The sequence below is a fragment of the Chenopodium album genome, chromosome 15 (genome assembly GCF_948465745.1).
Source record: "Chenopodium album chromosome 15, dcCheAlbu1.1, whole genome shotgun sequence".
Taxonomy (NCBI): domain Eukaryota; kingdom Viridiplantae; phylum Streptophyta; class Magnoliopsida; order Caryophyllales; family Amaranthaceae; genus Chenopodium; species Chenopodium album.
This window is the reverse complement of record NC_137848.1, coordinates 15126626-15144246: the sequence shown is the minus strand read 5'-3', so window position 1 is coordinate 15144246 and position 17621 is coordinate 15126626. Positions and strand designations below refer to the sequence as shown.

The 17621-nt window shown below is 33.5% G+C and overlaps 1 protein-coding gene across 1 annotated transcript; it reads left to right on the top strand.

Moving 5' to 3' along the window:
* The first annotated feature begins 784 nt into the window (after positions 1-784).
* Positions 785-7804, top strand: LOC145581992 (endo-1,3;1,4-beta-D-glucanase-like). The gene is made up of 8 exons (XM_081639032.1): positions 785-922; positions 5447-5587; positions 5836-5857; positions 6248-6374; positions 6510-6600; positions 6743-6835; positions 7246-7349; positions 7524-7804. The coding sequence occupies exons 1-8, from the start codon at positions 844-846 to the stop codon at positions 7662-7664; spliced, it is 798 nt and encodes a 265-aa protein (XP_081495158.1). The 5' UTR covers positions 785-843; the 3' UTR covers positions 7665-7804.
* The last annotated feature ends 9817 nt before the right edge of the window (positions 7805-17621 follow it).

Sequence of the window (17621 nt, the reverse complement as noted above, 5' to 3'; positions counted from 1 at the left end):
TTATTAATTTTTTTAAAAAAATTAATTTTAAGAACTAAACAATAACTACCTTACCATTGGAGTAAACATTAGCTAGGAATATTAGCTGGAAATGATGATGTAGCAATTTAAGCTAGAAGATAAATAGCATACCATTAAAGTTGCTCTTAGCTAATTGCTTGGAAATATTTGACTTTTGATTATTGAGCTAGGTATATCTTTGAAAGTAGAAGCATATAATGTGGAAGTTAATATCAAGACATATTCTTAATATTATTGAAGATAAACTCTCATAATAATTGTGAAGGTAATCACTCTTTGATTCTAGTCTTTCTACTTCCCTGTATAGTTTAGATTATAATCTTTATTCAATAAGTCTTGTATAAGATGTAGTTTCGCTAATTTTTTGAAATACGCTGATCTTATGATAACTTTAACTATTCTTATAGTAACTTTAACCCCTTAAAAAATAATTTTTAATTTGTGATGGGTTAATTTATTTTAATGAGTATTTTTTATAATGAATATATATGTTATAAAAGCTAATATTATTAATCTACTATATTATAATTGTTTTTCTAAAAGTAAAATTTAATTAGAAAAATGGTAACTTTTATAGTATACTTCGTATAAGGATAACTTCATATATTTTTTAATAACTTTAACCCATCTTACAATAAATAAACGTATATAAGTTTGCCTAAAATAATAATTTGTGATCTCTATTTAAGTACATAGTTGACTTTGTTTTATAATGCTATTGATTGGGCTTGTATATAAATGTACACCGAGACCATAATATGATTTAAGCTCTCTCTAATCTTTCATATACTTCTATATTGCTCTTCTCTTCTTACAAACTAAATGAGGAATTGTGAATTTGCATTGATAATCTTCGTATGTGCTCTGATATTTGCTCAATGGTCCTTTGTTGCTGCTCATGGTATGTCTTTCAATTGATTTTTGAGATTTTTGTTGTTTTTGCTCCATTATGTACTGTATTTGATCATTGGATTGTGTTGATTTGTGCATCATGCCATTTGTGAATGCAAAATAATCTCGAGTTTATTTATTTATTTTTTTACGGTTTTATACAATTAGATGGATCTTGGACCAAAAAATATAGAGGGTAACCTTCAACTTTTTTTTTTTATTTATTTATTTATTTGTCTATTTCACACAACATATTCTTAGTGAAGACATTTTAGGGGGTAATAACGGGGTAGGCGGTAGGCCCTTGTGAACGTCAATGAAATCATCTATTGCATCATATTGAAGCCACGATTTTATTACTTGAATGAGTTAAATACTTGAATCTACATATAAACTTGGGTTAAAGGACTTTACACCGAAAACATTTTAGGGGGATAGGGAGTAGGCCACTAAGCCCATACGAGCATCAATGAAGATCATCCACTGGATCATATTGAAGTATTGCGACTTGGTTACTTCAAATTCACATTGAATATTTGTTTTTTCTTTTTTTTGGGTATTTAGAGAACCACAAGGGCAGGAGTGAGAATTGATCCCCCAATCTCCTAAAATCGGAGGAAAGTTCTAACTATTTGAGTTATCCCCCACTCTCAATATTTTAATATTTTTAATATGAAAGTATTGCGACTTGAGTTTGGATATTTGCATACAATTCTAACCATCAATATTTTTAATCATTTATAAAGAAATTAAATTACTTCTATAAAAACAATTGTTGTAACTAATTCAACAATATATTACATGATAATATTTATTTAATGCTTTTTTTTTTTTTGTAAGTGTCCCACTTCCTATAAACAACCTGTTTTTTTTTAAGTGCCCCATTACCAAAAGTGTAAACGCCGCTCACATTTCTCTTTCTTTCTATTAATCCCACTAACATTTTATGATATTTTCTCCATCTCACATTATTTCTAGTGGTCCCACTAGTAGAAAAAGATAAATTCGCATCGGTTCAAAACCCCCCTTTTGAACCGATTTTGAACCAGTCTAGAATTGAGGGGTGCGAAAAATGAAAAACAATCGCACCAGTCCAAAATCGGTGGCATTGCTTATTTTTCGCACCGTTTAACCGGTGCTAATTAATTTTATTCGTACCGGTTAACCAGTGCTAATACTTCATTGCCGCGCTTTTAAATTATTATCTTTATGAATTAGCACCGATTAACCAGTACTATTACTCTGTTTTTTTTTAATAATAATAATAATTTTAATAATAATAATAACCTGTACCTGCATTAATTCTGCCAATATTATTATAATATAATAATAATTTCTATAATACAAAACAACAAAACAACAACAACAATAATAACAATAATAATAATTTCTAAATTGGAAAAATAACAACAATACACAGATATTGATAATTCCCAAATGCAATATAATAAAGCGTCACTTTTACAAACAATAAAGCGTCACTTTTACAAACAGTACTAATTGATGAAATAAGCCAACATGTCTCAAACTTCATTAAGTTCTTTGCTTGTCAACAGACCTTGCTTTTGTACCTTGCAAAACTTGGAATAAAAATAAATTAGTTCAGAATTAGGCCCCGTTCTCTTCAACTTATTTTTATTGAACTGAAATTACTTTTACTGAAACAAATTATATTTCCTGAACTTAAATTATTTTTACTGAACTTAAATTAATTTTACTGAACTGAAATAATTTTTGTTGAACTGAAATTATTTTTACTGATTTTCTATTATAATTGTTCTTTAAGAAAACTGAATTTTACTGAACTGGACTTATTTTTAGTGAACTGAAATTATTTTTACTAAATTGAAATTAATTTTACTGAACTCAACTTATTTTTACTGAATTGAAATTATTTTTACTTAATATTATTTTTTTAAGGTGAAAAGAACAGGGCCTTAATTACATAGGCTGTACATGTATAAATAAACGTTTAAAAAATTAAATACCAAACTTGATTTATTATATGAGGCTCTCTCATATATAGAATGTTTCTATTATTAGTGAGTATAATTTGCTGATGTCAAAAGAAAAAAAAAAAAAAAGAAAAAAATGGCCTAAAATGACATGTAATAGCTATTAACGTTCCCGAACTTATTCTTTTCACTCTAAATTTCAATCCAATGACTTATACTAAGCTTATATACCATGTTTGTATTGTTGAAAATTATAAACAAGCAACTAGGAGTCAAATTCATGCATTTACATGTTCACTTGGGTAAAAATGGCTTAAAGTGGCATGTAATAGGTACTAACATTCCCAAATTTGTTATTTTCTTTCTAAATTTCAATCCAATGACTTATACTAAGCTTATATATACCAGTTTATATTGTTGGTAACTCGCCACTAAGAGGAGAATGAAGAGGGAAAGGGACTTAGCTTGTGGTGGAGGAGGCGGCTGTGGTGGAGGGAGTTCTGGGCAGGTGACGGCTGTGGTGGAGGGGGTTCCGGTGCTGGTGGCGGCTATGGTGGAGGAGCTGCAATGGTGGATTCAAGAGAAAGAGAGAATGAAGAGGAGGGAACGAGAAAGAGAAAGGAGTGGGAAAATGAAAATAAAAAGCAACGGGAAAGAGAAAGAAGAGAATGGGGCTTCTTTTTTTTTTTTTTTTTGAATTGGCATTGGTTTGAACCAGTGCGATTAACATAAGTTGGCACCGATTTGGTTTGAATTGGTACGATTACTCTTTCCTAAATCCCTTTCAGCCTATTTTTTCCGCAACGGTTTTTAAAAACATTTCTCGGTGCTTTTATGATTTTCTACTATTGTCCCATTCATATTTCTCTCAACGTAGTATCACTTTTCCAAATTTTTTATTCCTAATCATACTCACTTTTATACTTTGTATTATCTTATTCTTTTACCTGAAATTATGTGCCCAAGTGTATGGGGCACTTAAAAAAGCAGATAGAGTATATAAATAGAGTAAAATCTCAAATGATGCATTTTTAAAAACCGAATAGGATAAAAAAAAAGTAGGTCCCTAAAAACAAGCATCAATTAATAATTAAATATCATCCACTCCATATTGAAGTATTTTACAACTTGATTACTTAAACCTACAAATAGTCTTGGCTTAGAGCCTTTAAGGACTTCACAATATTCACATGGTGCTTGCTTGGTGGTGGGGGGGTGGGGGGATAGAGATTTGTAAATTGTGGCTGGGACAGAAATAAGAATAGACTTGTTCCCCATCCCAATACATGAAGGGGTGATAAATAAGAAGGATATATACTAATAATAAAGTACTTCGTAAGAAGTTAGGAGACAAAAAAAAAAAAAAAAAAAAAAAAAAAAAAAAAAAAAAAAAAACCTGTGTGATTGATAAAATATTTGTACTTATCTCAGTAATATTTTCATCCCAAATATGGAGTAATATTTACTAACATACCGAAGTATAATTTTGATTATCAATTCTTTAATTATTATATACAGAGTATTATAGAGATTATATATTATAGAGCAGTAAAGATTTTAAAAGTTTAAACTGGAAAAATGTACATTGACTCATTGAGATTTATCCAACAATTTTTAAATCATACTTGTATGAAATTATACCTATACTAGAGCAAAAGTCTAAATATGGATAACTTATTGAGGGATAGACGAAATGTGTTGTGTCAAATTTGTGATCGTTCTTGGTAAATAACGCGTCATGGCTCATGAGCCTTTGACGTTAACTCAATTGATTAAATTCAAGGAATATTACTTTGTAATTTTTTATGTGTTTAATCTAAAAAAACGGAAGGTCGTGCATTCTTTTTAAGTTACCAATTTTAACACTAATGTAATCCATTAATTGTTTGATAAAGCTCGTGTTGACCGCTAGATGATAAAGGTTTTACATTAAACCATTTATGTTGTTGTGTTCGGTTTGTCAATTACTTCCTCCATTTTTTAAAACTTGACCTGTTTTTTTTTATCACGTTTGTCGATGCACAATTTTTTTTTAATCACGTTTGTCAATTCACAACTTTAATCATCAATAACTTTTATATTCTATAAGTAAAAATTATAAGAGCTATATATTGTGATAGTACTTGTATAGACGATTCTAATAAGATCCCACATGAACATGTTTTTCCTTACATATAATTCACAAAAGAGGGTCAAAGGAGCGGGTCAAATAAAAAAGAACAAAGGAAGTATAAAATATTATTTTTAAAACTTAACGCACAAGCAATCAGCTAACATAATTAAACTTTCCTAAAATACCTACTTCAAATTATGATAGTTGTAGTATATTTCAGGACTGTGGAATTATGAACCATTTGGCCCTAATAAAAATGAAAGTTTTTCAATTTGGATTTCGAATTGGATCCAAGCCATCAAATCTAATTTGGATTGAATTATTGAAATTTTTGTGGATACATTTTTTTGGATGAAGAGCATAGTGAGCTTGCAAGTTGCAATGCTATATATATATATATATATACCAAAAGTGACAAAGTCTGAATTTCTCTTCAATTTATGCTTAACCAATATGAAATTGGCAGGGCCACAATGCTGCAAGAATCCCCCAACTTTGAACCCAAACAGTGGAGCTGGGCATGTTGAAGTTATTGGTGGCCTCAAATCTTATGTCACTGGCTCTCCTCATTCTAAACTTGCTATTCTTCTAATCTCTGACTTTTTTGGTAAGTTTTTTTTTTGACCCAAATCATTTATGAAATTCCTTTCAATAATTAATCAATTTCCAAATTATTATTTTTTTACTCAAATATGTTATTGAACTAATGTAAAAAGTCAAAATATTATACGTATTAATAAAAATCGAAGTAGAAGTACGTACGGAGTATTAGATTTTATTCAACTTACTATTATTGTGGCAATCAAAATGGCTAATCATTCTCTTTGCATTTGGTATTTGTATTTGTCTTTGCAGGATATGAAGCTCCAAATTTAAGGTATATTTCTAGAGTATATACATTAATATTTGGGATTGTTCAATAACTAAGATAACGTGTTACATTAAAAAGGTTATCCATAGGAGTTATTTTAATTATTAATATTCCAGTTCATGTTTCACCCCCACCTCATACTTACTTATTTCATTTAAAATACACACACACAAGTATTTTAAAGACAAATTTAAGGGAAAAAAAAGAAGTTAAGTCTAATCCTTTATACCTTTAAACAAACAATATCTTCTTGTGTTTCTCCCCTGCTTGGTGAATTACTTCCTAGAGCAATGTTAAAAAAAAATTCTTGAAGAAGAAAACAAGACTTTTTATTTGTCCTTTGCAAAACATCGAACACTAATATTAACACGATGTAATCATCTTATGTACGTACAGGAAGCTCGCAGATAAAGTCGCCGCTGCTGGTTATTATGTAGTTGTCCCTGATTTCTTCCATGGGGATCCCTACAATCCTGATAACCCTGACAGACCACCAGAAGTTTGGTTAAAAGACCATGGAACTGTAATTTTTTTTTTTTTTTTTTTTTTTTTTTTTTTTTAAAAAAAAAAAAATCTGTACCTATTAGAATGAATGAATGCAAGTTTTTATTTATCTGATTATCGGTTTGATATCTATGCATATGAATTAATTTCTTAGGATAAAGGATACGAAGAGGCAAAGCCGGTAATTGAGGCTTTAAAGCAGAAAGGTATATGTAAGATAGGAGCAGCTGGATTCTGTTGGGGAGGTAAGCTAAGGTTTCATACTTTTTTCCCTTATAATTGACTAATATTTGCAATTAGATGTGCATGCTAAGTCATACTAAATAATTGTACTCGTTAATTTCCTTTTCTTTCGTACTATAATTTTCAATCATTTGCTCGATTCAGGCAAAGTGACTGCACTACTAGCCCAAAGTGATGCATATATACAGGCAGGCGTTCTGCTACATCCTGCAGGGGTCACTGTGGATGATATCAAAGGTAAAATAATGGATGTCTTAGATTAATTAATTTGTAAAATTTGTTTTGTTCAAAGGGTTATGCGCCTTTGTTTACGATAGAGTATAAAACATATTCCTGAGCTTCAACCATCAGCTTAAGCTTTTGGTTGAGTTGATCCATTAACAGTTTACGTACGTTGTGTCCCCTTTTTGTAATGAAAGGGTACTTGTTCTTCAATCCTGCTTCAATGAAGCCGTCTGCTCATATCTATACTACTGGCACGTACGAACACACATGTATGTATTCATGAATCAAAGGCCAATGTGACAATGTCCATTGATGAGCCACTTTTACTCCCCATACTTAATTTGCTAATAAATTGTTGAAGCTCTTAATTGTACTTGGTTTTCAATTGAATGAACTTAAATCTTATTTGTTAATTATGACAGGTGTGAAGGTACCAATTGCTGTTCTTGGGGCTGAGCTTGACCAAGTATCTCCGCCTGAACTCCTGAAGCAATTTGAGGAGGCCATGAAAGCTAAGCACCCTAAGGTACGTCGATGATCTGATACAACATCTTTTGTTCCAGAGATGAGATGATAACACAGGACTTAGGTTGTGTCAATAAAAGAAGGTTTTGGTCTGATTGATACCAGCAGGAGAGAAAAATTTATTACGCCGTAATGTTGTACAGAAATCTAGCTTATGTGACTTGGTTGATTATAGGTGGATGGATATGTGAAAATATTTCCTGGAGTTGCGCATGGGTGGACAATGAGGTATGACCCTAACGATCCTGCTGCTGTCAAGTCTGCTGAAGAAGCTCATAAGGATATGTTGAGTTGGTTTAAGAAATACATCAACTAAGATCTCATCGTCACAATTTTAAGTATGGAAATGTATCAGATATTATGTGCATATATGTCCTATGACGTTATATTGAACAAATAATCACCTGAATGTGTGACTTGTTGGTTAATCCATTCATATTCTTGTTTACTACTCCATACATATATACTACTATGTAATACGTATTCGTTCCAATTAGAATTAGTTGGCAGCTTAACTGTTCATAATCCAAATCACTCTCTATCAAATGCGAATTACATAGTATACTGTATATTACATATTTTAACTGAAGAAATAAATCTTTACAATATAACAAAAGTCATTTTCAAGTACTTACAAAATATTTTTTTATATTAGGAAGCCCTCCTTACAAGGGAAATTCCTAATATAAGTACTTACATAATATGGCTTTCTAATTTTTTATGACATGGTCCATATAATGTATTTCTAGGTTTTCTTACAAAAAATAAATAAATAAATAAAAATAAAATCGAGACTCTTACTTTGGTTTGAGTAAGAGCATGACCAATGGTTATCTAAATCCATTTGGTCATGATTAGAACCATTGGCCATGCGCTGAAATCTTTAATTATTTGATTCTCTTTTGATTTATTTGTGATCAAAACCAATGATATAATAATACTAGTTTTGTGCCCCGTGCGATGTCCGAGTAATTTATTCACTTTTAAGATTAAACTTTTTATATATATGCCAAATTTTAAATCATATCATTAATATAAAAACTGTTATGAGAGGTATATATCCCTTTTGTTTTAGTATATTTTGATGTAGGATATCATTTAGTAAATTTTTTATCTTAAAAAAAATCTTGATAAATTTATCGAAATTCACTAATGTATAATCATACGTGTAAAAATAACCCAAAATTGTCGCTTCGTAACACTTAGAAAAAGCCAAAATGCCAAGTTTCAATATCTCGTTTTAGTTGATTAAAAAATATCATAAATTAATTTTATTTGTACAAATTTTTAAAACAAATTTTGTGATATAAAAATAACATATTTACGATATTTTTTTATAGTTACAATATATTTAATTCAAATGAAACATTAGAAGTCCTATCAGAAATTAAATTCTAAATAACTTTTTATCTAAAAAAAATCTTAAAATTGCTATATTTAGGTGTCGTATTAAATCTTGGAATCGCCAACGTGGCACAACACTTGGCGAAAAGTTGGAACGGCAAGTGTCGCTGCCTCGTGGAATGGCTAAAAGTTTAGCTTTGTATATTAGTTATATGATATAATATGATATGACCAAACACTTTCAAACTTACAAGGATATTTAATAATAAAAAAAATAAAAAAAAAATAAAAAAAAAAATTAGCAAAAAAACTATTGGGCTATGGTCCCTTTCTATGTGGAGAAAGCCCATTTTATGTTGTGTTATTTTTGGGGCAAGTAGTGTAACTAAGGTTCATATGTGAAGTCTTCTCAAGGAAGCTTCCTTTTCTTGACTTTGTGTGTTTTTCCGTGGAAGTTTTTGGGGCAACAAAGTCTTTAGGAGACTTAATTACTTGCTGCCAGCTAAAGGAGTAAATGAGGGAAGTAATTAGTTGAGAGAAAGTGAGAAAATACAGAAAGTTTCAAGAGCAGTCCTGTTCACGGTTTTCACTACGCAGCTTCAAAAGTCATCCCCGATTGAAGCTCATCTATGGTCCAATTTAGCTCAAATTTTGACAACTTGTCCAGGACATCTAGGGATTTGTTTTCAATAGTTAGATTGTCATTTACTTGTGTTTAGTATTGAAAAACCAGAAGGTAAAAGTGATGAGTAATGACAATTTGAACATGAGCAAGTTTATGGGTTCATTCGCCAATGGGTTGATGATAATGTCTTGAATCACATAAATGATGATGTGCATGCAAAGTCCCTTTAGGAGAAGCTTGAATCCTTGTATGCTAGTAAATCTGGCAACAATAAATTGTACTTGATTAAGAAATTGATGGGCTTGAAGTACAGAGAAAGTAAGACACTTTCAGATCACTTGAATGATTTTCATGGCATTCTCCAACAGTTATCAGTCATGGAAATCAAGTTTGATGATGAAATTCAGGGACTTATATTGCTTGGTACTCTTCTTGATTCTGGGACACTTTCAGAATGACACTTTGTCACTCTGCACCACAAGGAAAATCACGTTGGATCTTGCTATGGTCGGTATCTTGAATGAGGAGATGAGAAAGAAATCTCATGGTGTGTCATCTTCATCCGAGGAAGCATATGTTGCTGATAACAGGTGGAGAAGCAAGAGCAGGGCTCCGAGTGGCAGAGATAAAAGCGGGAGCAAGTCCCGTGGGAGATACAAAAACATGAAATGCACCTATTGTGATAAAATGGGTCACATTCAGAAATACTGCTACAAGTGGAAGAAAGATAACAACAGGGGTGGTAATGGCAAGCGAGAAAAAAAGCATGATCAGAAAGATCAAGATGGTGATGATAGAGCAGCAATAGCAACAGATGATGATCTTATCATTGTTTATGATGAGAGTTCTGTGAATCTTGCTAGATATGAGACAAGCTGGGTTATTGACAGTGGAGCCTTACTACATGTGGAATCAAGGAAGGAATTCTTCACATCTTATACACCTGGTGACTTCGAGGTAGTAAAGATGGGTAATGATGGTTTGGCTCAAGTTGTTGGTGTTGGTGATGTTTGCTTGGTAACTGACATTGGAGCAAAGTTAGTGCTTAAGAATGTTAGGCATGTTTCAGACATTCGTTTAAACTCGATCTCAACAGGAAAGCTCGATGATGAAGGCTATTGTAACACCTTTCATAGTGGTCAGTGGAAGCTCACTAAGGGAAATTTGGTGTTAGATCTTGGAAAGAAGCACACAAGCCTGTATTTGCTTCAAGCCACAATTTCCACAGATAGTGTAAAAGTAGCAAATGATGATCCAGCAAAGTTGTGGCACAGAAGACTTGGCCATATGAGTGAAAAAGGGCTAAGTTGTTTGATGAAGAATAATGCACTTCCAGATTTGAAGAGTGCAAAGTTGGACAAATGTCCACATTGTTTCACAGGAAAGCAAAACAGAGTCTTTTTCAAGAGACACCCTCCTTCTAGAAAATCAAGTTTGCTTGACCTTGTTCATTCTGATGTTTGTGGTCCTTTCAAGGTCAAAAGTTTTAGTAGTGTACTTTACTTTGTTACCTTTATTTATGATTGTTCAAGAAAGCTTTGGGTTTATGCTTTGAAACTAAAGATCAGGTGCTTGATACTTTTAAGCAATTTCAAGCTTTGGTTGAAAGGCAAACAAGTAGAAAGTTGAAGTGCCTCCGTAATGACAATGGTGGTGAATACATTGGACCACTTTATGACTATTGCTTGTCACAAGGTATACGACATCATTTCACGCCAAAGAAGACTCCATAGCTGAATGACATAGCAGAGAGAATGAACAAAACTTTGTTAGAGAAGATACGGTACATGCTTTTAGAGGCAAAATTACCGAGACATTTTTGGGGTGAAGCTTTGTTTACAGCTACACATGTGATTAATTTGTCTCCTTGTGTTCCTTTAGATGGTGACGTTCTAGATAAAGTCTAGCTAGGCAAGGAGGTTTCTAATAATCATTTACGTGTCTTCAGGTGCAAGGCATTTGTGCGTGTTCTAAATGATGAAAGATTGAAACTGGATTCAAAGACTCGCCAGTGCATCTTTGTGGGCTATGGTTTGGACCAGTATGGTTACAGGTTTTATGATCTTTTAGAGAAGAAATTGATTCGAAGCAGGGATGTGGTATTTGTCGAGGACCAGACAATTGAAGACATCCAAAAGGCTGAAGAATCTACATCTTACACTAACGATGATTTGGTTGATTTGGATCTACCTCCTTTGAGTCCTGCACCTACTCCAGCTGAACAGGTCCAAAATAATGATAATGGGGATGATGTTCCTAAGGTAGATGATGATTTTGATAATGATGATGGTGATGCAATTTAGCTTGATGACCAGGGTTTAACTAAAGAGCAACCAGATCCTGTGAGACGATTTACTAGAGACCGACGCCCTTCCACGAGGTATCCTTCTGATTATGTTCTCCTAACTGACGGGGAGAACCCGAGTCCTATGAGAAAGCAATGGATAGTGATGACAAGCAATTAGTTAGATGCAATGAAAGTTAAAATGAAATCATTGCATGATAACCATACTTTTGATATGGCAGGTTCTAATATGGCAGGTGATATCGACTCGAGGAAGTCTACTTCGGGTTATTTGATCACTTTTGCAGGGGGAACAGTTTCTTGGCAATCTAGATTACAGAAATGTGTGGCATTATCCACAACCGAGTCAGAGTTTATTACAGTGACATTGGTTTTCCACGTAAAAATCATGTGTCTCTTGCTTGGTTGTTCATGCTTGTTCTTTGCCTTAAGTTGCTGCATTATATGTGTTGATATTGCTGGTTGTGTGTTAATCTTGTTTGATGGAGATATAGCATATAGCTTGGGTTAAGTGTGACCTTTGAACAAACTAGTAGCTTGTATGTGCTTGTGGTTTGTTTGTTTGGTCGATTGATTATTCCATAAGAGGTGTGTTTATCCTCAACAAAAACCACCTTTTATAGCAACTTTTTTTTAAACAAACACCTTATAATTTTTATTTTTTTATTATTTTTTTTTTTTTGTAAAAGCACACCTAATACCAATTCTTTTTTTGCAAATTAACACCTTATCCTGATTTCCATCCTTTGACTTGGTTTTCAGGCATTGACTTGCACGTGAGAAGCACGTTGTAGGCGTCATTTGAAGTGCGCCTATGTTAAGCATGTGTGAATATGTTAGGCCCTCATAAGAAGTGGGAATTGACATAATACAATTAGGGACAAGGAAAGTTGGGTGCCGCCAACAAGTTTTTAAGGAACTTGTAAACCGTTCACGGATCATTTAAGGCAACCACGATAAGGGACAACGAAAAGCAACAACGATTGACCCGTAAAGGTTACACCCCATTCATAATCCATGAGATTACTAACTCCATATGGTTCGAAACCACGAAAGGAGGATCGGGAATGATGGTACGAAGTGAGTCATGGAGTCACATTCGCCCGTATTGGCCTCTACTCGATTCTTATAGCGAAAAGTATTTCTGCGATCTCAAAGGCATACAAACAAAATATTCAATTCGCTCTAAACTATTATTATGCTAAATTGGTTGAATATTAATGCACACATATAGTTCTAAAATATTTGTCACTTAATTAAACAACAAGATTAAAAAGGATCCTAAACCGGTTGTCTAAATTATCTTATTAGGCGTGATTTTCAATTACATATTCCCTTTAACATGCAATATGGTGATCAATAAATATAATAAAATCAACATTAATATTGGAAGAAATTCAACAATAATAATGTTAGTTAAATCAAATATAAATAAACCTAATCATGATACTAGCAGCAAGAATAAAAATAAGAGTAATTAAGTGAATTAATTACTCACTTTCCGCGTTTCCTTGAATTGCTACATCATGAATAAATTGTTAGTAACTTCAATAAAAAATATAAATCAAATTGAATAATTAAATTAAATAAAAAGTAGAGTTGTTTTGGTCCAAACTCTCAATTAATTCTACCTTTCACGCCTTTGTTTAAGGACGGAACCTCGGGACAAATATGGACTCCTTGGAGTGCTTAGGGGAAGTAATGATATAGTTAGGAATATAGGTTTAATTCTTAGAGTATGAGAGAGAGAAGAGGATGATTTTTGGTGTAGAAGAGAGGAAGAGAGAATGATTTGGTGCCCCGAACTGCAGAAATGAGGTTTGTATTTATAGAGGAGACGAATAGGGGGATGCATAAAACCCTAGAAGAGATAAATCCGCGGAAAAAACCCTAATTAAGCACCGTGACACGGTGTGTGTACCGTGACACGGCACTGAACACCGTGTCACGGTACTGTCTGCCGTGACACGGTAAAAAGAACCATGTCGCGGCAGACAATTTTACCCAAAATGCGGCTAAGTTTAGAAAACACATGAGGTTTTGTACGCGGAAAGCACACAAGAATTTCCCGTGTCACGGTATGTGTGCCATCACACAGCACAGGATACCGCGACGCGGCGCAGTCCACCGTAGCACGGTGTTACATACCGTGTCGTGGTGCACAATTTTCCTAGATTGAGTCCAAATTCATAAGCGCGTGAGAAATCGCGGAAAAGACACGGAAAAAACAACGTGACACGGTGAAGAATACCGTGTCACGGTACAAAGAACCGTGCCACGCCAGCTTATACTGTGGCGCGGTGTTTTTAACTGTTGCACGGTAATTGCAGTTTTTTACGCGTTTTTAAAACTATGATAAATTTTGATATGTAACTTGGAATAAGGCATATAATATATCGTTGGAAATCTTATTAAGTCTACTTTCCAACCCAATTAGAATCTGGTTAAAATCATTTGTAGATTTTAATATATGGCCATTTTAGTAAAAGGGTGTCGGTTTTGGGCCGAGTTTAGTATTTTACTCATATCTTCTTCGTTTTAAATCAGAATTGGGCTTATGATATATCGTTGGAAAGATTATTGAAAATCCTATACAACCAAATAATAATTGGATCTAATTTATAGGCTAAAAAATCAGTTCAGCTTGATTTGTGATGTGTACACGAAAAGTGAGTTACGGTTTGGGGAAATGGGCTAAAAATTGGGTTGGTTTATAAATGTATTAAATGGAAACATGGATTTAGCACTCCAAAGATTAAAAACTCAACCTGACCAATAACAGCGGTGAAAGGTTGTTCATCTTCGGGTTTGGTTTTGGGGAGACATTTTTAGGTGTCTACACACGTGTTCCGGTCAATTCCCCCTTTTCTTTTCTTTTTTCCCCAATTTACCCTCCATTTCTCCAATTCAACTTTCTCTCTCCTACCTTCTTCTCCAAAAAAGCCCCAATTACTCACCATTGACAAAGGAAACTCCATTTTTAAGCGCGAATTGCTGCAATTAACCTAATTTTGAGTAACCTACGTTGTTGTGATTACTGAAATTTCTTGTATATTATGTTGGGTTTAGAATTTTCATAAATTAGGGTTTGTAATTGAAAATTAGGGTTCTTCGTTTTTCCCACCAATGATGGAATTAGGAGTAATTTCGAGGGGCCAATGTACACCAATGTGGTCTATGATTCTTTTATTTTTTTTATTTAATTTTTTTTTGTATGTGCTTGCTCTATTGGGCTTCAATGGAGGAAGGGTGTGATCGAGGAGGTGGGTTGGGGTTTTTGGGCGGATGGGGATGAATTAATAGGGGATAGAATTTTCATGGGAGTAGATTTTTTGGGTGAGATGGTGTTGGTGACGGTGGTAGTGAATCGGTGATGGCGGTGAGGTAGTGTTGGTGGGGGTGGCGGTGAGGTGAGGTGGTGTTGGTGAGGGAAAAGAGAAAAAAAAAAATAAAGGAAGATGGTTTTATGAGATCACGTGACCTACACGTGCAAAGTCAACGCCGAAAAACCAAGTCAAACACCGAAAACCGGATTAAGGTGTTACTTCGCAAAAAAAAAAAGTGGTTTTAGGTGTGCTTTTACATGAAAATTTTTATAAGGTGTATTTCCACAAGAAAAGTGTTATAAAAGATGGTTTTTTGCAATTTTTTTTTAAAAAAGGTATGTTTTCATATCATTTTATTCGTTACCAACCAATCATCCAAGACACGTGAATATTCATCTTTTATCCATGTAGACGATTAACATCCACTTGACAAGCACCAGAGCCCACCTTTAGGCAGGTAGCATGTACTTCTTAGTGTGGTGGTGCGGGATTATGGAGGGTGCAGCATGTTGCATGCCAACAATGGAGGTAAGCTCTAGACCCGGTGATAGTCGAAGTGAAGAAAAGTGTTTTAGGCGGCTTACAATTTACAAGTGCAACTCAAATGGATGAAAGCAAAGTGTGTGAATTGTAACGGTTCGTACTTAATTAGCTTATTTGATGAAGCTCCAAACTTAAGATACTTCATAAAACAAAAATTGATGTTACAATTTTGGAATCTTATGTTGTTCATGATTCATCTCACTTTAATTTCACAAATTTCAATCTAATTTTAGCTTGGAATTGGGAAATACAGTATAAAGATTATCAATATTTGATTCAAATTCACAATTAGAATTTCTAAAACAAGCAAATATTTGCTTAAATAAGCTTAACTGAACATAGATAGGCTCAGGGCCTGTTCACTTCAGCTTAATTTCAGTTCAGTTCAGCTCCAATCAGTTTAGTTCAGCTCCTAATTTCCTTCTCTCATAAAATATTCATTTCAGCTCACTTCAATTAAGTACCAATCAGTTCGGTTCATTTCAGCTCAGTTAAGTAAATGTGAACAAGCCCTAATAGTGAATACTTAAAATTGCTTGGTGCAAAACTGCAAACTGTATAATACTACAATGTAAATGCAACCACATGTCATATGAACAATAGCATCCTGTATGTGCTCCTCCCATACATTGTCGGGGTGTTTGGTTGGAGGGATGGAAATAAGAGGGATATAAAACCCTCTCCAATGGTGAGACTCAAGTAAGTATTTTTAGGAGAGAGAGAGTATTTTTTGCAAAGGATACCAATAAGTTGCTATCTAAACTTAGCAACTCCAAAATAAAGTTGTTTAGATACTCAACTTTGAGTCTTATTTGACAAAAAGTGTGAAGCCCTTGTCAATATTCTAATATATTTTGTAATTTATTTAAGTTTTACTTTTTTTTAAATTTTTTTTTAATCTTATAATATTTGATATTAAAAAAGAAATGGATTTGGTGGGCCATAAATTGAAAATGACATTTGTATATTTTTAGAGAGTCTCATCATTGGAAAATTAGACTTCACATGAGTTGCTAAATTGAGCAGTGGGTATGATATCACCATTGGAGGTAAAACACAACTCATTTTGTATTTCAATATTCAAACTTGAGTTTCACCATTGGAGATGGTCTAAGGAGAGAGGATAAAGACAGGAGATTGATTGATGAAACAAGAATAAATAATTTTTATCCCATGTTTGGTAAGTATGAGAAACAAATTAGGGATAAATTATAAATTTATAAAAAAAATACCCTTACTAACTTCTACCTTTTCTCCTTATCCTTTCAATATCCCTCCAACCAAACGCCCTATAAGGGTAATTTGGTCTTTTAAAATCCATTTCTTATCCCTTCACCTTATACCACCTACCCCCCTTAGCTATAAAAATGGAGGGATAAGTGGGTGTTTTTATCCCTATCCATAACCCCCTTCTAAACCCCACTGCTCTAAACAAACACTACATTTTTTCTATTCTTATTTTTTTTTTAATCCTTGTCCCACCCCTTTTATCCCCCTAAACAAACACCCTCTATCAATAACTTCCTACAGTGCGCAATAGCTCAGTTAATCTATTCAAAAATTTCTAGAGTTTTGTTCTTCTCCTCTGCAGAAATACATATATTGATCTAATTAACGGTAATTTGTGCTATTTACACCATCGAACACTGACATCAATGTGTACTCCTACATACATACTGGAAGCTCGCAGACAAAGTTGCTGCTGCTGGCTATCAAGTAATTGTCCCTGATACTTTCCATGGGGATCCCTACGATCCTGATAGCCATAAGTCCATAACAAACCACCAGCAGTTTGGCTAAAAGACCATGGAACTGTGAGTGTGCATATTTTCTAAAAAATATCCTGGCTAAATTTAATGATAACAGTAAGTTTGTGGTTGCTAGTTTTTCAAAATGATTATAGAAATTAGGAAAAATTCACATTTACTACCAGCAAAAGCACCACGTATTAGATTTACTACCTGTTTAAAAAAATATTTTATATTACTACCACCATAATTCCCTAATTGTAGAAATAACTACCACTAACTAACCCCGTTACTGTTTCTTTTTGAGGGGCCCACAACAACGGCTAGTTGTCACCGTTCAACCACCTTGCAGCCCACCCGTCCCCTCAACTGCCACCCCCTC

Bases quoted from the DNA above. Each gene is read 5' to 3' on its own strand.
- LOC145581992 (XM_081639032.1), top strand. From the start codon at position 844: ATGAGGAATTGTGAATTTGCATTGATAATCTTCGTATGTGCTCTGATA. The intron at 5,858-6,247 runs GTATATTTCTAG...ATGTACGTACAG, and splicing joins TATGAAGCTCCAAATTTAAG to GAAGCTCGCAGATAAAGTCG. The intron at 7,350-7,523 runs GTACGTCGATGA...GGTTGATTATAG, and splicing joins TGAAAGCTAAGCACCCTAAG to GTGGATGGATATGTGAAAAT.